Source organism: Zosterops lateralis, assembly GCF_965231275.1.
Source record: "Zosterops lateralis genome assembly, chromosome: 16".
NCBI classification, from domain to species: domain Eukaryota; kingdom Metazoa; phylum Chordata; class Aves; order Passeriformes; family Zosteropidae; genus Zosterops; species Zosterops lateralis.
Genome location: NC_139776.1, coordinates 7,451,020 through 7,471,955, shown reverse-complemented (window position 1 = coordinate 7,471,955; position 20,936 = coordinate 7,451,020). Strand labels below are relative to the sequence as shown.

At 55.8% G+C, this 20,936-nt stretch overlaps 3 protein-coding genes across 6 annotated transcripts; 1 reads left to right on the top strand and 2 right to left on the bottom strand.

Moving 5' to 3' along the window:
* Positions 1 to 243: 243 nt before the first annotated feature.
* On the bottom strand, positions 244 to 8,134 carry NSFL1C (NSFL1 cofactor). The gene is made up of 9 exons (XM_083873520.1): positions 8,011 to 8,134; positions 7,187 to 7,284; positions 6,534 to 6,608; positions 5,250 to 5,415; positions 4,843 to 4,935; positions 4,087 to 4,196; positions 3,522 to 3,659; positions 2,880 to 3,044; positions 244 to 1,941 (listed from the first exon to the last, which is right to left on the bottom strand). The coding sequence occupies exons 1-9, from the start codon at positions 8,110 to 8,112 to the stop codon at positions 1,779 to 1,781; spliced, it is 1,110 nt and encodes a 369-aa protein (XP_083729646.1). The 5' UTR covers positions 8,113 to 8,134; the 3' UTR covers positions 244 to 1,778.
* Positions 8,135 to 8,863: 729 nt separating this feature from the next.
* LOC310916171 (signal-regulatory protein beta-1-like) lies at positions 8,864 to 11,019 on the bottom strand (the record flags this gene model as incomplete). 3 transcript variants are annotated; one of them, XM_083873512.1, is made up of 4 exons in its annotated part: positions 8,864 to 9,567; positions 9,696 to 10,007; positions 10,218 to 10,574; positions 10,907 to 11,019. In XM_083873512.1, 4 exons carry the CDS (start codon positions 10,971 to 10,973, stop codon positions 8,864 to 8,866), a joined length of 1,440 nt encoding a protein of 479 aa, XP_083729638.1. The 3 variants fall into 3 exon arrangements, with proteins under 3 accessions (XP_083729638.1, XP_083729639.1, XP_083729637.1); XM_083873513.1 differs by lacking the exon at positions 10,907 to 11,019 and having other exon boundaries at positions 8,864 to 9,066; positions 9,220 to 9,567; positions 10,218 to 10,767; XM_083873511.1 differs by lacking the exon at positions 10,907 to 11,019 and having other exon boundaries at positions 10,218 to 10,767.
* A 729-nt stretch (positions 11,020 to 11,748) lies between these two features.
* LOC310916177 (uncharacterized protein) lies at positions 11,749 to 14,725 on the top strand (the record flags this gene model as incomplete). 2 transcript variants are annotated; one of them, XM_083873523.1, is made up of 5 exons in its annotated part: positions 11,749 to 11,974; positions 12,786 to 13,142; positions 13,268 to 13,463; positions 13,846 to 13,885; positions 14,220 to 14,725. In XM_083873523.1, 5 exons carry the CDS (start codon positions 11,749 to 11,751, stop codon positions 14,343 to 14,345), a joined length of 945 nt encoding a protein of 314 aa, XP_083729649.1. In that variant the 3' UTR covers positions 14,346 to 14,725. The 2 variants fall into 2 exon arrangements, with proteins under 2 accessions (XP_083729649.1, XP_083729648.1); XM_083873522.1 differs by having other exon boundaries at positions 14,217 to 14,725.
* Between the last annotated feature and the right edge of the window lie 6,211 nt (positions 14,726 to 20,936).

Here is a 20,936-nt window from a genome sequence, read left to right as displayed (position 1 = left end):
ACAGGCAGGGGAACCCCAAGCTTTCCTGTCACAAAATTAATCTTTAAAAACGCTGCTGAGAGGTTGAATTTCATTTAGTAGAAGACAGCTCAGCACAGGAAGTCTGCTGGCAGAGCAACCCAAAAAGGAGACACCCTCAGTGAACATGATCCAAAATCTGAGACCAGATGGCAGCTGTTATTAGAAAGGGTCAAACACTGTTTTCCTGTTTGTGGGCTTTTAATGGCAATTTTCACAATAATTTACAAATTGGTTGTTACGCATACTCTATGTCCATTTAGTAATGAAAAATACGAGTTAATTCAGCTCTCAGTTGAGAAACTGCTGTAAAAATGCCCTTGCTGAGGGCTGCTCTCTGCTCCTGCTGGTTTGTGTTCTACCGGCAGCCAAGCGAGCTCCTCACGCTGAACCTGCCCAACCTGCCGGCCCTCCCCAGGCTGCTCCCGAGCTCCCTCTGCTCGCACCAACGGGAGGACCTGGAAGTTTCCAAGCGCTGAGGGGGGCGGAGTGACGGCGCAGCGGCCGCGGGGCTCAGATGTACCTAAGGCAGGATGGGGAGGGAGCATTCCAGCCTCTCCCAAAGACCCCGCTCCCAGGGAGCCGGTGGCTGCAGCCCAAGACTCAGCACAGCTCTGGGCTCTGCTCGGAAGCCCTGAGCAGGGACAGAAGCAGCTGAGATGCAATGCAGAGTGCCATGGCACAATACTCTGTGGCAGCTGTGCCAGCGCTATCAGTGCCTCGTCTCTGGGCATAAGGAATTAACCCACAGGATTCTGTTCAAAGGAGGGAAAGAGATGGGAGACCTGAGCCCAAAACACACTCAGAACAGATGAACACTGGAGAATTCCAGGAGTTCAGCTATGTTAGTCCTCAGCAGAGGAGAAGAAATACATCAGAGGGTACTACAGCCTTGAGTTTTTCCACCCAAGCTGTTGCAATCATTTCAATAATTCACCTCTCAGGACAGAACTTGCTTTCCAGTAAGACAGACTCTGTTTGCCCTTTACTTCCAATCCCTTCAAGCTGATTCAGCTTTGTGCCTTCTTGGAAAGAAGATGTCATCCAGCAGGATTTCCCAGAGAAATGCAATACAGCAATTTAAACCTGCAGCCAGTCTGGCCTGTTGGAAAAAGCAAAAGCAGAGCAGGTGGGGACTTCAATGAATGCCCCAAGAGTTCTGCTGTGAGAAGGAAAGTCAGGGATTTCTCTCCAGAAAAGCATGGGAAGTGTAAAACTTTGCACCTCACAAGTCAGAGTTTTCCCCACACTGAGCTCTTTCACAAAGACTTCCCCCACAATGCTTTTACAGGAGTGTAACCATTATCCTGACAATAAGATCACCCATTCTCAGATAGTTTATATTTAATGTGTGGAAAAAAAAAGGCAGTACTTTACAGCAGTTCCTGGAGGGAATCGAAAGGACTGTGGTGAGTAGTCCACTAACAGAAACTGCTCCCTGGAGTTCCCTTTCCCCCTTGTCTTCCTCCCCTCTCCCAGTGCAGTAACTCAATCCACAAGGTAACTGAACTCTCCTGGGGGAATCTGTGGCACCAGAGGCTGCAGCTCCTTTCCAAACGAATTGCTTTCGTTTATTTATTTTAAAGTCCACCGATCATCATCATCATCACAAAAAAACCCCATGGGAAATGCAACTAAAGAGAAAAAGTCCAACCAAGACCTAAGAACCCAGAGCTACGAGCAGATGTGGGCCTGCGTGGCACGGCGCCGGCGCACGCGCGGGAGGAGACGACCCCGTGTGCGGCCAGAGCTGGGGTCCTTTATGTCAACCGCTGAACGATGACAGCGTTGAGCAGGTTGGCTTCTTTCAGGGTCTGGTCCTCATCAGTCAGCTCTTTATTGGGGAAGGTGGTCATGAGGACGAAACTGGTGGCAGCCATCGCTGGCCGAGCATCTACTATGAAGAGCCGGATGTCGCGGATCCTGTCCAAAGGGATCAAACACACAGGGTGACGCTGTTACTGCACAGCCTGGACAAGGGACTGCTCTGCCCAGAGTGTGCAGCCCTGCGTTTGTATTCCAGCTCCCACCACGGGCCACACCAGGCTGTTCTCATTCACCCTGCTCCTGTTTAGTGAAACAGCAGCAGCTGCTTTCTGGGCTAGAGACTCAGTCTTCTCTGTCTGTGTTGTCAGGGGGTTATCTGAAACTAAAAGCCTCCAAACTCTTCATGATGAACAATTAACAAACTGACACTTTCTGAGCTCATCACACACAGCAGAACCCAGAGGATTTCAGCTCCTGTGAGCAGCCACACAGTGACACAGGATCCATTTCCTGAACTCAGTCACAGGCAGAGGTTTTTGTAACTTTTTGCCCTGAGCTTGACCCTTACAGAAGCTGGAGGAATCAGTATAAATTATGAGATCAGGAAGGTGAGAAGGATTTCAAGAGATTTTGAAAGAAGCAGTGGTGCATCTACGTCAACTTTGCTTGCTGAAAGGAACAGAACTGTGGTAAGAGCATCCCTTGGTGCTCCATTCAGCACAGGGAACAGACCTATAGAAAAGACTAAATTGAGTCAGAATAACTGAACCAGGTTCCTAATTATCTGCCACTTTCCAAAGCCTTTAGAAGAGATTCAGTTTTTTAGAGGCAACATCAAGTAAAGTTCTGCTAATAACACTTACATTCCCAAGTGTTGGGTCACTGGCTATAATATACCCTAATTTGGAAAGCAAATCCTACCCAACATTTAGCAACTGTCTTAAAACCACAACAATTTTATTCCCTTTCACTTGTATAGAAGGATACCCAGAGTTCCCTTTGGCAGGCTATCCATGATTTTAACACTTGCCCCACCAGTGCCCTGTCCTGCAGGGCCATTTATGCCTTGCCTGTGTCCCCTGCTGTGCTCATACCTGTGACTGTGGTTGAACTTCTGTACCAGGCGGCCGCCGTCAGCGAGCCGGATCTGGATGTTGGTGACGGGCTCCGACTCATCGATCACGATGGCAGAGCTGGCTTTGGCTTCGTTCTCTGCCTGCTGGGCTGGAGAGCTGGTGCCCATCACCTGGGGCGCGTTGCTGCCAACAGGGAGATGCAAGGTGAGCTGTTAGAAACCAAACTCACCTGCCTGCAGGGTACCAGATCAGGCAGGAGCTCACCGCCTGCCAGGCCCAACTACCAGGGCTCCTCCACAAGCAAGCTGGAAGTCAGAATTTTTGAGTCAGCCAGTCAGCAGGAACTGGTCTAGAAGTTAACTCTACCATCCCCTTTAGTGCCATGGGTCCTCACACCCACAAGTTTACAGGGGAAAGTGTGACTTGGAAACACTGCTCCCATACAACACACCTATGGAGTATCTAAACCAAGGATCTGGCTCCTGCCTGGGCCACCTCATAGTATACGTCAGTGAGCCTTGTTTCCATAGAGGAACACCTCCCATCCCACAGGCACCCAGTGTCCTTCTTTCAGAAGGATGAATCAGAAGGCTCCAGCTCACAAGGCTCAAGTGACTCGCTCCCATTACATGCAGTAAACCAGTGTCACCATCTTCTCACCTGCCCAGCTTCTGTCCTTCTCCAGTAAAAGCTTTGAAGACACTTTTAGGTTTCACATACTCCTCATCACGGTGATCTTCCATGTCCAGGTTCACCTGTCCACCCCGTGCTAACCTGCGCAGCTCAGCTGGGACTTCCCTGCAAAGAGAGTGTTCTAAGGCAGCTGCCTGAAGCAGCAAGGCAGGAATGTGTGGACAAAAAGCTCAGGATCTTTGGAATTTCAGGAATCATAGACAGCCTTTGCTTAACTGACACGGCAGATGCACACCTCCCCACTGACAGACACTAATTTAAGGTTACTTCTCCCTGGCCATCACCTCCAGTGACACAATGCATCAGAAATTCTCAACACAAATATCAACGTGTTTGTTTACTTCAAACTCTCAAGGCCCCAAATAAACCAAACCTACTCCCTGTTTACCTGAACCAAATGTTCCGTATTAAGAGCAAATAATTTCTTGCAAGAAAGCTCAGGTGAAACATGCCATGGATTCAGAAGCCTGGATTCCACAAACACTCGTGTTTCAGAAAACAGCTGTCCCTTTTGTCCCCTCTCACTACGTACCCTCTGCGGATATCATCGAGGAACTGGGCATTGGACGGGTCCTGGTAGCTCCTCAGCTCTCCACTATCCAGGCTAAATCCACTCTTCCAGAGCTTCAGTACAACGTGCACCTGCAGCAGCCCCAAAAGAACAATCAGCCTCACTGAGCACCTTGGTGACAACAGAAACTGAAGCAAAGTGAAAAGTTCCAGATTGGCAGAGGCGCTTCAAGGTGCAGAAACACTCCAGCAGGTTTCTCTGAGCTAAGGGAAAAACCCAAAGCTGGCTTTCATGTAGTGGTCAGCTGTCAATTCCTGGAAGGTGGTACCATGGTTCCCTTTTGGGTAAATATGGCTGAAGATCCAGGAATGTGCTGGGCGAGGAGCCTAAACCAGACTCCCACCACAGCCACGACCTTGTATGGTCACAAAGCAGCCACAAGGGAATCTTGAACTGATGCTGTCAGCTCTCATCTATGGATATATATAATAATGGATAAAGAGTTGATTTCCCAATGGTCTTTGCACACTACTTTTCCCAATCTGCACTTCTAAGAAAGGCTCAGAATTTTAATTAAAAGATCACTAGAAAACTGCTTACCCAAGACCTAATCATCTATTATTTTCTACTTGGAAATCCCACAGGAAGTAGGATTTACCATATTTCTGTCCTTGTGAATTTCTATTAAGCTTTGTAACTCTCAAGGCTGGCAAGCTCAGTAGCTGGAACAGAGAAATCCCTGGAGGGACAACTACAAACCCAAGCAGAGATACTCACATCCTGAGAAGAGTTGGGTCTCCTCTCTCCTGCCACATAAGCCGACTCCTCCTCTGGAGTAGCCCCAAGGCGATACCCTCCCCCTGCAAAAGGCTGTGAGAGAGAGGCAGGCACAGGGTTACAGAACCACACAGACTCAAAGAGCTGCTTCCCTGTCCCCACCACCCCTGTGGGTGAAAGGGGCTTCATGGCATCAGCAGCATCTCCTGCCCTGCAGGCAGTGACAGCTTCAGCAAGTTAATAAGCCTGGGACAACACTGCGGCTTTTCTTCCCACTGTGACACACAAAATGGAGCTGCACTAAGAAAGGAGTCCACACTTCATCCAGGATTCCTTAGAACCAAACAGCTGGCACAGTGGAACCTTAACTGAAATGAAGAACAGAAGGAAGAGCTCCTCCTCCTCACCTTTGGCTTGCTGGTCTCTCCACCGCTCTTGGCCGTCCGATCGACCGCCACCGCGCCGTGTTCCTTGGCTCCCTTGAACAGATCCTCCACCAGCTCATTGGGACTCTTCTTCCTCGGAGGACCCACGATCTGCTGCCCACTTCTCTCTGAGCCTCCGGCATAAAACCTGACAGAAAACACCCAACTCCTGGTCAGCCCTGCCCAACGGCTCTGCAGGAGCCAGCGGGTTGGATCAGGGCTCACTTGTTTCTGCTGCTGCAGCTCAGTGAAACCCTCAGATCCACAAACACTGGCTACCACCCCTGTGCCTCCCATTGCAGCCAAGTGCATGTGCTGCAAAGACTTTCTTTTTATATCAATTGCTGTAAATTACCCGTGGATCAATAGCAATCAAGTGGTAACAATGCTCAGACCTGGGAAGAGGAACAGCCCAGAGGGACAAGCCCAGTTTTAAACACCGGTACCAGCTCGATTACCCAGCTGAGCTTCCAGCAAATCCCTGACCCCTCAGAGCAACATCCAGCTGGAATTCTGAGGGAAGGCACACGTCCATGCCACACAAAGGATGGATCTCAACTGGAAGCAATGGATGCACAGTCAGTGAAGTGCAATTAAGCACTTCTGGAAGATTGGGTTTATTAGCTTCCAGATGGTTTGTAATACACAGAGTGAGCTCCCAGCTGCCTGCAGACCACGGCCCATCCAGGCTGAGACACCCCCTCAGATACATCAGTTCCATTCCATTTACCTTGCCTGTCAACCTTAAGGGTATTTAACTACTTAGAGCTGGCATTGCAGGACTGTCCTACTAATACACCACATTCCCCCTGGAAAGGGGCCCTATGTTTTTTATTTCTGACTCCACATTCCATCACTTTACCCTTAAACAACACTTAAAGGGGAAAAAAAAAAAGAACCCAAAACCCCAACCAAAATAAACCCTCAGAACCCCAAGCAGTAAAAAAACCAATCCCTGCATAATTCCCATATTTCCATTCCCTGCAGACCCAAAGGAGGATCTGGGCTGTTTTCTATTCTTAACCCAGGGCTTCCACATCCCACTTTAGGCTTTCTCTCAGTGCTGACAGCTGGTGCTTACACAGCTGAGCTTGTGCACAGGCTTCGCACTGACAAACCTGCCCTGTCAAACCTCAAATGTTTCATTACAGGAACTCAATATCCATGTAAACCTGGTTTTTTGAAAGAAGCTGTACACAAGCAGCAAGTCCTCCCAGAAGGAAAGGGATAAACACCCAGAGTTGGAGCCTTCAGCTGCAAACTCACCGCTGTCCCTCCTCCTCCTCATCCTCCTCCTCCTGTGCATGCACAAGGTCTCGGAACGAGGTCACCCGATGGTCACTGCAAAAATCCAGCAAGAAGGATGTCAGCCTCGGGACACATTTCCAGCTGGAACATTCCACACTGCAACAGGCTCCTCCTGCAAGGTGGGCTCTGTCCAACAGCACCTGACCCCACAGCACTCTTCCTTCATGGCAAAGGCAGCAGCTCCTCTTTGGAACTGGACAGCATTCCCTTACTTCAAAGGGATCTGGTAAGGTACAATTCACTTTTTTGTTTTGTAAAACGCTCGGCTTGATCAGCTCAGGTGTCACATAAAATGAGAAAATATGCTGCCTGCAGAGATATGATCTGCTTAAATGAAAGGTCACCACCAGACTGTTTTTAATATCAAAAGATAAATCAAGCTTTTCCTGAGCAATGAGGTGAGTTGTCCCAACTGATCTCTGGCTTAGTTGTGCAGTAACACCAGTGCTGGTGATGTACAAACATTCAGTTTTTCACCATTTCTAGAGAGCCACCCAAGGTGAAGCAAACCTGAACACAGAGCTACTTCTCCTGAAAATTAACACAATCAGTGCTTTAGAGAGTGTGTGTTTTGTCAGCTCTCCAGTGTGGAGGTGAAGCTCCCTCCTCACCTGGCTCCAGTGCCTCTGGATATGGAGCTGGGTGTGGGCTGGGGAAGGGTCAGGATGTCCTCATCACCCCCGTCCTCATAGAAACTGGCAAGTGCAATCTGGAAAGGAAAACCACCAAAGCTACTCAGGAAAAATATGCACAAACAACCCAGCTGAAGCATCTGTTACGTTGGACCTCCTAAAGACACCTCACACTGAAGACACTTTGTGTCATTTCCCCTGCTGCAGGTCCTGGCACAGACGAGGCCTCACTCAGCACGTTGTGCCATTTGGCTGTGTCATGGCAGGACACTCACTGCTGCAGGGATGTCACCCTCCCTGTCAGGGAACGTCAGGGCCCTTCTTCTGCAGAACTTATACAGGAATTGTGCCAAAATTACTGCTCTGAAGGAGCAGCTTTTGTGCCATCCATGAGCAGACATGAAATTTAACACTAGCTGTGTTTGAGGAGAAGCAGGGACAGGAGCAGGTCAGAATGGTGGCTGACTTCTCCTCGGTTTGTTTGCTGACAGCGCCAACAGCACAGCACTGACAAGCTCACCAGCATTCCAGGAAAACCTACACAACCCCAGCAAACCCCAGACCCACCGCCCTCACCTCGCGCTAGAAAATGAACGACAGAACCAAGAGGAGCCTCAGCCTCAACCAGCCCGCGGCCCCGCCGCAAGGGCTGAACCCGGCGACGGACGGGGGCGAGGCCTGAGCCCGCGGGACACCGACCTCCGGCCCAGCGCTGCCCCCCGCCAGCGCCACGGCCTCCTGAGCCGCGGCCCCGCCGATCCCCGCACCGGGCCGGGGACAGCGGAGGGCAGCGGCAAAAGTACCTGGAGGTCCCAGCCAGCGGACTCGAGGAAGAACCGCGCTCGCTCCTCCTCGGCGCCGGTCACGGCCACGAACTCCCTCAGCGCCTCCTCCCTGTCCGCCATCTTGCCGCGGTGCAGCGCCCAAACCCCGCCGGGCCGCTCCGCACCGCCCCCGCGTGCGCCGCCAAACCCGCCCGGCCGGAAACACCCGGGGAGACGAGCGGCGCCCGGCCCGCGCACAGCGGCCCCTGCCGGCCAGGAGGTGGCACTGCACCGCGCCAGGTCCGGAGTGAGCGCCGGCTACCAGGCACGGGGTACCGAGCACCGAGCGCCGGGCACGGGGTACCGAGCACCGGGCACGGGGTACCGAGCACCGGGCACCGGGCACGGGGTACCGGGCACCGGGCACGGGGTACCGAGCACCGGGCACCGGGCACAGGGTACCGAGCACGGCGTTACGAGCATGGGGTACCGGGCACCGGGCACTGAGCATGGGGTACCGGGCACGGGGCACCGGGCACCGAGCACCGAGCATCGGGCACCGGGTACCAGGCACCAGATACCGGGCACCGAGTACCGAGCTCCGGGCACCGGCTATCAGGCACTGGGCAACGACCACGAGGCACCGAGCACCGGGCACCAAGCACTGGGCACCAAGATGGGCAGCACCGAGTACTGGCCATCGAGCACCGAGAAACAGGCACCAGGATGGGCGGAACCGAGCACCAGGCACCGTGTGTAGCACTGGGTACTGAGCACTGGGACCGGGGATGGGCAGTGAGAAGCCCCAGAGCAGAGCTCACAGGCAGGGCTGGGACTGGTAGTGCGAACAGCCCACGACAGTCTCTGCATCCTGGTTCTTTTATTTCCAGATTCACACATCACTGCTGGCAGTGGCCAAGCCCTGAGACCCGGCTCGAGGAGCCAGGGACTGAGAGGGAGCAGGATTGGGCAACATCTCTGGTGCTTTTATCTTCATGCGATTGAAGAGGAAGAAGAGGAGCCCACCGAGGAGCCCCTTCTCCAGCAGCATACCAACCCACAGGAGGAGGAGGAGGCTGGACCTGGAGGTGGCACCTGCAATGGGGACAGAGGATGTGAGTGAGCAGGGCTCGGGGAGAGACATCCCAATTCCCCACAGGGAGCCTATCCTGGGACTGCAAGCTTCCTCAGGGGGTGACACCACACAGCCACCCTGGCAGGCACCCCAACCCAGCAGCTCTGACGCACCCTTATCCATCTGGAACCCCTTGCTCAATCCTCCCTGGCCCGGGTTGGAGATCCACAGGAAGGCTGAGTAGTTGGCAGGGGGCTGGGCATCGTGCACCACCATGCAGGTGATCTTGGACCCATTTTTCTCCTCTGTCACTTGCACCTCCACTTGGCTTCTCAGCTCAAACAAGCCCCGGGACAGCTCCAATGGCTGGGAGATGTTCTCCACCTTTATCCCAATCCCATTCTCCAGCCAGGAAACAGATACATTTGCTGGGTAAAACTCGGTCAGGAGGCAAGTGAAGGTCACAGTCTTGTTCACCACAACAGGGCCCGGCTCAGTGCGCATTTCAACACTGGGGGGAACTGGAAACAGAGGCAGAGTTTGGTGTTTGGTGTCCCCGGCTCTGCTGCCCACAGGGTGCCCTGTTCCTGCCCCAGGGACCCCAGCCCCACAGGAGCAGGACACCCCAGTAGGAGTCCCCAGCCCTCACCTCGCAGGACTCTGCTGAGCTGGTACATCTCACGCAGCGGGACCTGCAGTGTGGAGTGCCGCACCTCACAGGTGAGCTGGGAGCGGACGTCATCCTTCTGCAGGGTCACCATCACTGTGCTGGACATGTTGTAGGTTTTCGTCTCCCATTCGGTGAACCGGGGCAGCTGAGCTGCCATGGGGTCCTTGTTTTTGAACCATTTCACCTCAATCATTTCGGGAAAGAACCCTCCAGTCGTGCAGGTGAAAGGCACCGACTGCCCCGGCTCCGCTCTCTGCTCAGGCCCAGACACGAGCGGGGGGCTGGGTTTGGCTGTGGGGAGAAGCATGGGGCCATCAGACCAGGCTCTGCCCCCTGCCCAGCCCTGGGCCTGCCAGGAGCAGAGTCTCCTACAAGGGCACAGGGATGGCCCATGGGATCCTCTCCTGGACCAGCCCTGAGCCCCTTCCCCATCCCTGCTCTGCCTGAGCAGAGCCCACTGAGCTGGTTCCCATCAGGAGCTGCTCTGGGAGCCCCACTCACCTAGCACAGACACCTCTGTGCCACGGCCATGCTGAGACACCTCATCCACACCACTGTCTGACTTGGCAAACTTCATGCAGTAGTAGGTGCCCATGTCCTCAGGCTGAGCATTCCTGATGTGGATGGTGAAGTCTGTGTTGGACGGAGGCACTGCTCTCGTCACACGGGGTAAGGAGTTCCCTCTCTGGTCATAGATGGTCTTGTTCCCACTGCCCCAGCCCTTCAGCCACTTCATAGGACCTGGTCCAGGTATTCCTGATGTGGTGCAGTTCAGGGTGATCGTCTCTCCTGCTGCCACCAACACCTTGTTCTGGGGCTGCTGCAGACTGAAGCCTTGACCCATCTGGGCACCCACACCTGGGCAGAGCAGCAGGAAGGTTTGGAATTGACAAGGGGCCCAGGGCTGGGGCACAGCACGAGGCATCAGCAGACCCCAGCCCTGAGACTGGAGCAGGGAACAGAGAGATATTCCTGTCTCTTGTCCTCCAGGTTGCTGGGGACTCCAGGATGAGGAGAGCCCAGACTCCTGCTGGAGTAAACCGAATTTCATCTGGAGACAAAATCAAGCTAGAAGGGAGGCAGCAAGAGGAGATCCCTAGATACCCGTGGACAAAGGGAAGGACTCCCAGGCCAGCAGCGTAGGAAAGCATGCATGGGAAATGTGATAGAGCTGTGCAGGCCCCACTTACCCAGGTCTCTGCAGAGCAGGAGCAGGATCAGGCACATGAGAGGCAGTTGCTGCATCACCACAACCATGGGTATTCCAGGTCTTGCCCCCTGATGGCTGGGCCTTGCTCAGCTGGATTCAGCTCTGTTGGACTCTGTTGGACAGGGCTCAGCTGACTCAGCTGGACTGGGCTTAGCTTAGCAGGGTGCTGGACTCTTACCCAGAAAGCGGAAGGAAAGGGCCCACCACCAACCCACTTCCTCCATACAATCGTGTCCCATTTGCTTCTCAGTGTCCATGTCACCTGTCACAACACTGGTCCATAATAGCAATGTCCACCCCACTTTCCCCTCAGATGTGTGACACAGCCATGGGCACAAGCACCGAGCAGCCAGCAAGAGGGACCCGGGATCCAGCACACTCCCTCACACATGGCCAGCCCCTGGCTCAGCACCCTGGGGTGCCAGCAGGATCGGGTGCGGGATGGTGTCTCCCACGGGTCGGTGGTGCAGAGCAGTGCCCGAGATACACCGAATGTCCCACATCCCGAAGCCCTGGTGCTCCTGCCCCGAACCGAACCGAGGAGGATCAAAGCCACTCCCTGTCCCGAGCCCAGAGCAGCCGCTCGGTGCCGGACCGGGGGGCCCGGGAGTGATGCCCGGAGGGGTCTCGGTAGGGTGATGCCCACCGGGGGTGATGCCTGGGAGAGTCTCGGCAGGGTGATGCCCACCGGGAGTGATGCCCGGAGGGGTCTCGGCAGGGTGATGCCCACCGGGGATGATGCCCGGAGGGGTCTCAGCAGGGCGATGCCCACCGGGAGTGGTGCCCGGAGGGGTCTCGGCAGGGTGATGCCCACCGGGGGTGATGCCCGGCGGGGTCTCGGCAGGGTGGTGCCCACCGGGGGTGATGCCCGGCGGCTCTGTCGGCCCCCGCCCGCTCCGGGCAGACACCAAAGCGTTAATCACCCGCTCGCCTACGTTTCCTGTCCCGCTTCCCCTTTTCCTTCCCAAAGTTAGGGCAGAATCCATGGCCGCAGCAGCAGCACCGCTCCTCTCCGGGCAGCGAAGTCCCGTCCAGCGGCAGCTCTTGGGTGAGTCAGAAGTGATGGGGCCCCTCCAGAACCTCCCGGGACTCCTCTGCCCCGCCTGCCACATAAACGCGAGTGGGCGGCAAAAATAAACACCGGGCGGGGTGGAGGGTGGTCCTTCCCCGACCACCTTTTGGTATCAAACTGTCCCCGGGGGTGCAGAGCGTCCCCAGCCCCGGGGACGGGCAGAGCCGAGCCGAGCCCTGCCGAGGCGCTGCCGTACGTGTGGGGGACTTTGGGCAGGAGAGATTTGGGGACTGGAGGGGTTTTGGGGGGCAGGAGGGATTTTGGGACAAGGAGGGATCGAGGGGCTGTGCTGGGCTACAGGGCTGCACGTCCCTGCCTAGAACACCGGTTCCTGGCTGGCTCCTGGCTGTGAACCCGAATTCCTCGCAGAGCCCCAGTGATCCTGGCTGGTGTGGAACAGAGCCAGGGTGTTAATGATTAGCAGTACTCAGGAGTTTTTCCTGCCAGGAGTTCCCCTTGAATCCCTCTGCACCCCTCTGGCCTCCAGGCAGCTGCAGCACCTCCTGCAAACGACAGAACAGGATGCAGATTTATCAAATCATAGAACCACAGAACTGTTTGGGTTGCAAAAGCCCTCTGAGGTCCTCGTGTCCAACTGTTAACCCAGCACTGCCAAGGCCACCACTAAACCATGTCCCCCAGTGCCACTTCTACATGTCATTTCAATCCCCCCAGAGGTGGTGACTCCATCACTGCCCTGGGCAGCCTGATCATTTTCCAGATTTGCCCCTTGCAGCCCTTGACTCACCCCATGCTCATCCCTGAACCTTCTTGTCTCTCTGCTCAGATGTGGGTACCCAGGTGGGTCAGGGCTTCAGTCTGCAGCAGCCCCAGGACAAGGTGTTGGTGGCACCAGGAGAGACGATCACCCTGAACTGCACCATATCAGGAATACCTGGACCAGGTCCTGTGAGGTGGCTGAAGGGCTGGGGCAGTGGGAACAAGACCGTCTATGACCAGAGAGGGTACTCCTTACCCCGTGTGACAGTAGCAGTGCCTGAATCCAACACAGACTTCACCATCCACATCAGGAATGCTCAGCCTGAGGACATGGGCACCTACTACTGTGTGAAGTTTGCCAAGTCAGACAGTGGTGTGGATGAGGTGTCTCAGCATGGCAGTGGCACAGAGGTGTCTGTGTATGGTGAGTGCAGCCCAGCAGGACACTGCTGCCAGGGATCCCATCCCATAGCCCCCACCCTGTCAACAGTGAGATCCTGCTCTGCCCCACACCCACCACCCTCTCCTGCTCTGCCTCTGTCTCCACAGAGGCAGCCCTGGTTCCTGGAATGGGGGCTGCAGCTGTAGTGCTCTGCTTCCTCCTTGGCGTCTTGGTCGCCCTTTGCATGTACAGGAGGAAGCACCAAGGCGGGGGGGGCAGCCCGTGCCCGGCCAGGACCGTGACCACGGGCAGCTCCTCGTCCATCCCTCTGCGATGCTGTGCAGGGACCCCCAGCACCCCCAGGTTTGTACTCAGCACCTCTTCCTTCTGCACCTTAAATGAGCGAACTGTCTTATCCACCTGCTTTATCTTGGCTTCCTTTCTTGTCTGCAGCTGTAACTTGCCTCAGAAAAGGTCCTTTACTCACACGTGCAATGTTCTGTTGGTTCTCTCTGTGTTTCACGGGAGCTTCATGGTAGGGAGCACACAGTGCCAGGGAGCTCCCTGCAGCCCCTGACTGTGTCTGAGCTCAGCCCAGATGTGCAGACAGCCCTTTGTCTCTGTTCTCTGCCTTCAATGGGGGCATCCTGCTGAAATTCAGGAGTGGAATTGAGGGCTGTGTTGGGTGGGTAAAGGAACCATCTTCCTTTAGTTCTGATGGCCATCCTTATCCTTCCCTCTACAGTGAAGTCCTGGATGCAGAGAACTCCCACTTGCCCAGCCAGGTAAGAGTGAGCTGTGAGCATGGGGAAGCACAACCCATGCTGATGCCCTGGCTCGCAGAAGCCTGCCAGACTCTGGGGCCAGGGGGGACATTGGGGGGCAGCAGCTGCCTGCATGTGTGCCCTGCACACTCTGCACCGTAGCACAGGGCCACCTCTGCAGGTGTGGCATCACCAGCCTGGCTTCAACCTGGTTCTTGAAGTCCTGTGCAGGGCCTTGAGGTGATCTCAGTGATCCTTACGGGTCACTTCCAACTCTCGACATCCTGATCTAGAGTTATTTTTGTGAGATTTTCCTTGCAGCAGCATTCCCCATTTGCGTGCACTTTTGCAGCAGAGCATCAGGGAGGAGAACGACATCCACTACACCGACCTGCAGCCCCTGCCCCTGGCCCCGGGGCGCGGCAGGAGCCTGGGCACAGCCTCCACCGAGTACGCCAGCCTCAGGGTGGCTGCCAAGTGACGCGTGGCACCACTGCCTGCGCGGCCAGCCCGTGTCAGGGTGGAAGAAGGGATGTTTCTGCAGGGCACAATAAAGAAGAAGCGGAGCTGTTTGCATGGCGCAGCCTGATCTCAGCTCAGCGTGCCCCGATCTCAGCTCGGTGCACTGTGCTCATTGTGTTTGCATCTCAGGGGAGCTCTCTCAGGACCTGGAAGCCATCTCAGCCACAGGATCAGACCACGAGGCCAAGCACCTCTGCCTTGTGCAAGCTGTTTGGTGCTAATGACACCAGGAGGACCTCACACATGCCTGTGTCCACCAGCATGGGCCTCCACTGGCCCTTTCCTGGCCCACAGGTTCATAATTTGTGTTATCTTTTCACCACTCTCATTAAAGCCAGCAAACAGCCTTCCGTCTAGTCCTGCTGTACTCAGAGCAAGAGCAATAGTGCCAGTCCCACAGGGTCCTGAGGGGATGTGTGCCCCACACAGCCCCCGCTGTGCTACTGCTGAGCCCACTGGTCAGCTCCCAACTCCCACCTCCCCTAGGCAGGGAACCTGCCCAGTCTCACAAAACCTGCATTTCCTGGCAAGGCAGTAGAAAGCTCTCAGGAACAGCCCCTGGTGCTGCTGCTCCAGGCTGAGGCCCAGCCCTTGCCCACCTTTCCCTGCCCTCCCCAAGGGGCTCATGATGATGTTAAGGCCAGGGCAGATGGTACCAGCTGGCCCTTCTGCCCCTTCTCCTGGTCTGTGCAGATCTTCAGCTCCAGTCCCAGCCAGTCCATGCACATCTGCTTCGTGCATATCATCTGCTTCTGCACATCTGCTCCTGCACGTCCTCCATGCCAACCACTGCTCAGTGCACATCTGCCCTGTGCACATTCCCTGCTTTGTGTCCATGTGTTTGGTGCCCACCTCCAAGGGAAGTGAGCCAGTGGCAAGAAGCCAGAGGGCAGAAGTGGCAATGGCAGGAAGCTCCACACTGGGCACTGCTGCAGCCCCCAGCAACACCCAGTCACCACATACAGCTCCCCAGCCACGATCTCCCCAGCTGTGGCAGCTGAGCTCCCACCACCTGTGGCCCCAGCAGCCGCCTTGTCAGGAGGAACTGAGGTCAAAAAAGACTTTCCAGGCAGAGGAACCTGCCAGCACTGCTGCCCATGACCTTGAAAGCTGATACAGTCACCGGTTTGCAGCTTTACCTACTTTTTTCTGTGAAATGAGAAAAGAGAAGTGAAACAAGACAGTGTGACCCAGGGGAGTGAGGCTGGCAGGGAGATCCTTGAGGGGACAGAATTGTCACAGCAGGGAGAAAAGGCACTACGGAAACTCATTTGCACAACTGAGTAAGAGTCCCCTGCTCTGGGGGTGTGAAGTGGGGATAGTTTGGGGTCAGTCCTTTCTCAGGGAAAGCTTGAGGACACTCAGCACCCCGTAGGCGTGGTGGTGGTGATGAGTTTGCCAGGTCCAGCACTGGGTCTCAGCCTGGCTACCTCAGTGGGGGTTGGGTGGTTGGGGTATTGGGATGAAGCCTCTCTCAGCATCATTTCCCGAGTGGAGCCATGACCGTGCCATGGATCATTTCCCAGCTGAGGCTGCTCTGAGCAGGACTTGGGTTGACCTGGCTCTTTGCAGGGACAACACCGAAACTGGCAGAAATCTCACATCGAGGCTGTGAACACGAGTATGTAAAATACGTGGGTGAGACCGAAACTGGGGATAGACCTAGAGGACCAGAGGAAATGAAATTCAAGGGGATTTAGGGCTTTTTACGCACTGGGCTGAATCAGGAGGGGGGAAACCCAGTTTGATAGGAGCATATGCAAAGCAGGGAGTGAGCAGAGCACCGGCAGAATGCTCTGCACCTAGGAAAGGGCCCAGGTCTGCAGCTTACTGCCCTGGGGAGGGATTTGGTGGTTATTAAAGGAAAATCCTTTAAGCCACCAGCCTGGGGTGTGCCGGCAGTGAAAGCACAAACAAGCGCCTGGGCACGGACACAAGGTAGGAGCGTGCTGGGGAGCAGAACCTCCCTGGGGGGGTAGAGCCTCGCTCGGGGGGCAGCACCAGGCAATGCTGGGGTCATGGATTCACTGCTCATCTGTGCTGTTTTCCTGGTGCTGCTGGCTGTCACATCCTGCTAAGTGACCTGCTTGGTCGGTGGGTGTGTGGGGGAGGGAGGTCGGGAGCTGCCATTGCTGGGGGAGAGCAGAGGGCAGTGCTGGGGTTGAGGCTGGCACCCACCAGGCTCCTCCTGCCACAGCTGAGGACTTCAGTGCAGAGCAGAGGTGGTGCCTGGATGGGTACTGGGAGCGTTGGTGTCCTGGGGGGAGAGGACATGCTGGCTCCGAGGAGGTTTTGGGCTGTGTCCCTGTGGATGGATATTCTGGGGTGGTGCCATGCCAGGTTTATATTGGCTGTACCTCAGCATGGTGTGTGAGCCTGGTGCCAGGACTTCATGTATTGGCAAGGCCAAGGGCTGGAGAGGCTGATCTGGACTGCACTGTGATGGGTTTTGGGGCAACCAGGGGATGCTCAGGGGCTGCTCTGGCTTCTGATCCACTCCTGATGCTGTGAGGTGGGAAACATCTGGAGGTGCCAAAGTCAGAGGGCTGGCAGGGTTTGCCAGGCAGTGGTGTGTGCCATGGTGTGAGCCAGGGTGTGTGCTGTGGTGTGTGTCATGGTGAATGCTGTGGTGTGTGCCATGGTGTGAGGAATGGTTGTAATGCCATAGTGTGTGCCATGTTGTGTGCTGTTCCACGCTGTGCCGGAGAGCCAGAGTGGGAAGCGTGGGCTGTGCCAGCAGTCAAGAGGGAGCATCAGCCTCCAACAGAAAGCACAGAGTAACAGAGAGCAATTAGCCTGGAGAGAGGCTGATGGAAGGGGCTGGTCCCGGTAGCGATGGGAGAGGAGCAGTGATTTAATTAACACCAAGGAAAAGTGTGGTCTCAGTGCGTGGGCTGGCTGAAATGGGGGGATGCAGGTGTCTCCATTGTGTCCTGGGGGATGGGAGAGAGCTGGCTACACTCGTGGGGAATGGGACAATGCTGAGCTGTGCTGATGCCAGGGCTGGGCAAGGAGAAAAGGGGAGAGACAGGGATAAATGCCTTGTGCCCTGTCCTGGGGTGATCCGGCTCAGCGATGAGGAACAGAGGCACTCCACACTGTCAGTGTCTGTCACAGGGGTGGGTGCCCAGGGGACATTGTGTTTCCAGGAGCAGTCATCGCTCCAGTTGGTCTCCTCCACTGTCTGACAGGGCAGCAGCTCCAGCCAAGGGCCTGGTTTGTGGCTGTCTCTGTCCAAGACACCCTTGTGCCCCTGCTCTGTCCCCATCCCTGCCCCCATCCCTGTCCTAGCTACCGTGAGACCATGGTGGCCACAAGTCCATCCCCAGGGACAGACTGGCCAATCCCTTTGCACCTCAGCATCACCCAAATAACCACAGGTCTAAGAGCATCTGATGCCATAGGGACTCCACAGGCCCCTGTGATGCCACAGGCATCCTGTGGTGGTTTGGGGACCCCATGATGCCATAGGGACCCCAAGATACCAAGGGGACCAGGCAATGCCATGGGGACATCATGCCAGCAGGAAGCAGCAGGAGAAGCTGGAGGATCAGCTGGGTGCTTTGAGGGGGTTGGAAGGAGTGAGAGGGTCTCAGAGATACTTTGATTGTCCCCCAGAAATGCCTCAGGGTCTTGTTTGTGCCTGCTGGCTGCTCTGGGCCGGGTTCCTGCCAGAAGAGACAAGAGGAGGGAGAAGTCCTGGGATGCTGCACAGTTGGAACCTGCTCCCTCCAATTCCAAATCTGTTAGCTCACCCCTTTACAGCTCTCTGTTTCTCAGGCTTTTCCTTGGAAAGGAATGAAGGCAGAGTAAAACGGTGACATGCTTTACACTGGTTCTGATTTATTTCACGTCTTACTATTGAAGCTTATTCCCTGTTTTCACGGTTGTTGTGGATTTTCACCAAAGGGGATAAACAGGTCTGGGATTTGGGGTTGTCATAGGAACTGTTTCTGTGCCACAGCCTCATGGCCAGCCTTGTCCCCTCCTGATAGAGTGAGGGCTCTGGCCAGGGCAGTGGGGGTATCTCCAGCCCCCCAGGCACAGCCCCAGTGACAGCTGGGGTACGGGGAAGCCACCCCATGGCACCCAGACACTCGGGATGTTCAGGGAGGAGATGGACTCCCAGGCACTGCCCAGCCATGCCAGGGAAACAAATTGGGACCCCCAGGCTGCAGACCAGGGCTTTAAGTTGAGAAGAGCTGAAGGGGTTTGGAGGATGCTGCTATTCCCTGTGGACACTCTGGTGTCTAGTAGGAGGTTGTGCTATTGCAGTTATTGCTACTGGGAACCTCTCTGGACAACCTGGGGTAATTTTCATTAAATCCCTGGAGCTGAAGGGGTGTAGAGTGGATGGGGGGTTGCCCTGTGACCATTCCTCATCTCTTCAGTCACTAGGAGAGGGGATAGGCAGTGAAATTGAAAAGTGTCATGTACATCCTTTGTGCCCAACGCTCCTTTGGCCCATGCAGTCCTTCACTGCAGGACGCCGTGAGGCCAAGACTCTGGCAGTGTTTAAAGGGGGGTTTCCCGGGCCATGGGACAAGCAGGAACATCCAGTGCTTAAGAAAGACTCACATTGTGCTTTCAGTGTTGGACGGGCCATTGCTCAAGGACAATCACCCTCTGGGAGCCAGCACAGGGAGGGCAGATCAAACTGGGTCCTGCCAGTGCCCCAATGAGGGTCCCAGGGTGGGTGGGAGAGGGGTCCTGCCTGCACTGGCCTTCCCGGGGCTCTTCATGCTGGATCAGCTGTTGGTGTCCTCTGGAGTGGTCCTGGTTCCTCCCAACATCGAGTACATTGTACCTGAAGTGAACCGTGCACACTCCTGGGGATGCTCCAGGTGGTTTTGTCCAGTGAGAAGAGCTCAGGGGAGGGGAACCCTTTGGGGAGCTCCCTGTCCTGAGGGCAGGACGTTGTGGGGTCCCTGGTGCTCCCTGCTCCTCCCAGCACCGAGCGACCTTAAAGAGCGGCTGTGCTTGGCCGTGGCCCCGGCGCTGGCTGCCCCGAGCCCGGCACAAGTGTCCCTCTGCAGAGAAGTGCAGGGAAAGGGAAAAATATTGAGAGAAGCAGGAGAAGGGGGAAAGCAGGCGCTGCGGGAGGGAGCACAGCACGGCCTGAAAGCTCCCTCTCAGCGGGCTTTTGTTCGCCGTGGACGTGCCCAGCGATGCTGCCAGCCCAGAGGGGCTGTGCTGGCGCCGGTGGCTCCAGGCGATCCCAAAAGCTCCGCAGCCTGCCCGGCGCCTCGTCCCAGCGACGTGCCCGTGGGCAGGATGCAGCTGGGGATCCCCATCACCCCGCTGGGCTCGGCCCCGGGGCGGGCAGTGCCCGGACCCACAGCGCGCTCCCGAAAATAACTCCTCCTGACAGATCCATTTCTTCCACATGGCTCAGGCTTAATTTTATAATGGTATCAGTAGCTATGGCAACGTGTAAAAATAACGGATCCCCGAGCCCGGCAAATTCTCCGTAAACAGCTCCCGTCTCCCGGAGCCCGGCTGGGTGGGCATCAGCCCTTGCCCACGGCCACCGCGGCCGCTGCGGTTTGTGCCTGGGCCGGGATTCACGCGATGACTAATTAGCAGCGTTAACTGCTTACGCCTTGGGATGATGATTCCATCCGCTGATCCTTGGGGCTAGGCTGGGCTAATTGGGTGGATATCATTAACGCTGGCGGTCAGGAGCCGCCCTTGCAGGGTTGCAGCACAGCGAAGGCTGCAGCACCCCCCTGGCACCCCAGAGCCAGCACGGGGCTGGCAGCCACGGGGGGCTGGACATGGATCAGCCCCCGCGGTGTCAGGGGCCACCAGCCCCATTGGCACCCCCAGCCCGCCCCAGAGCCGGGCTGCTGCACATCCACGCGTGTGCACACGGGGGAACGCGCACACCAATGCAAACAGGACACGCAGATCAGGTTTCCCGCACGCAGGACCCCCCTCAGCAAACATCAGCCGGTGCCGACGTCTGCCACGGCTCAGAGGTCTCCGGTCACCGCCGCGAGTGGATAATCCCAGGCAATATTTTTTAAACCTGTTAGACATCACACAGACCCTCTAAATCCCTGATCCCCCTCCAAGGCTCTAGCGGGATGGCAGCACTTGGCAGGTCGGATTTGCAGCTCCTTATCAGAGCCAGCCCCTTGGAGCAATGCAGTCACTGGGACCATGGTGGATCCAGCCGACCCAGAATTAATCCTCCAGATTTTTGCTGCCTTTTAACTTGGAAAAAAAAAAAAAAAAAAAAAAAAAAAAAAGAGAGAGAGAGAGGACAGATCAACACAAACCCCTTGGAGAAGCATTTTTCTCCATCCAGCCTCCTACAGCCAGGTCGGAATAACCCCAGCCCCACAGACCTGAGAGCACTGAGCACCAAGAGCACTGAGTCAGGCAGTGTGGATGTGTTTGGTCTCAACAGGGCCAAAATAAAGAGCCAACAGAATGTGTTGAATGTGTCATCCAGAATGTGGCTCTTGAGCCTTGGGACTGCTATGGGGACAACATGGGGACAGTGACCACAGGGACAGACTGGCAGGAGGTCTGGGGATGGCCC

Bases quoted from the DNA above. Each gene is read 5' to 3' on its own strand.
- NSFL1C (XM_083873520.1), bottom strand. From the start codon at position 8,112: ATGGCGGACAGGGAGGAGGCGCTGAGGGAGTTCGTGGCCGTGACCGGC. The intron at 4,197-4,842 runs GTGAGTATCTCT...GGGCTGCTGCAG, and splicing joins GACCCAACTCTTCTCAGGAT to GTGCACGTTGTACTGAAGCT. The intron at 1,942-2,879 runs GTATGAGCACAG...CCCTTTGGACAG, and splicing joins AAGTTCAACCACAGTCACAG to GATCCGCGACATCCGGCTCT.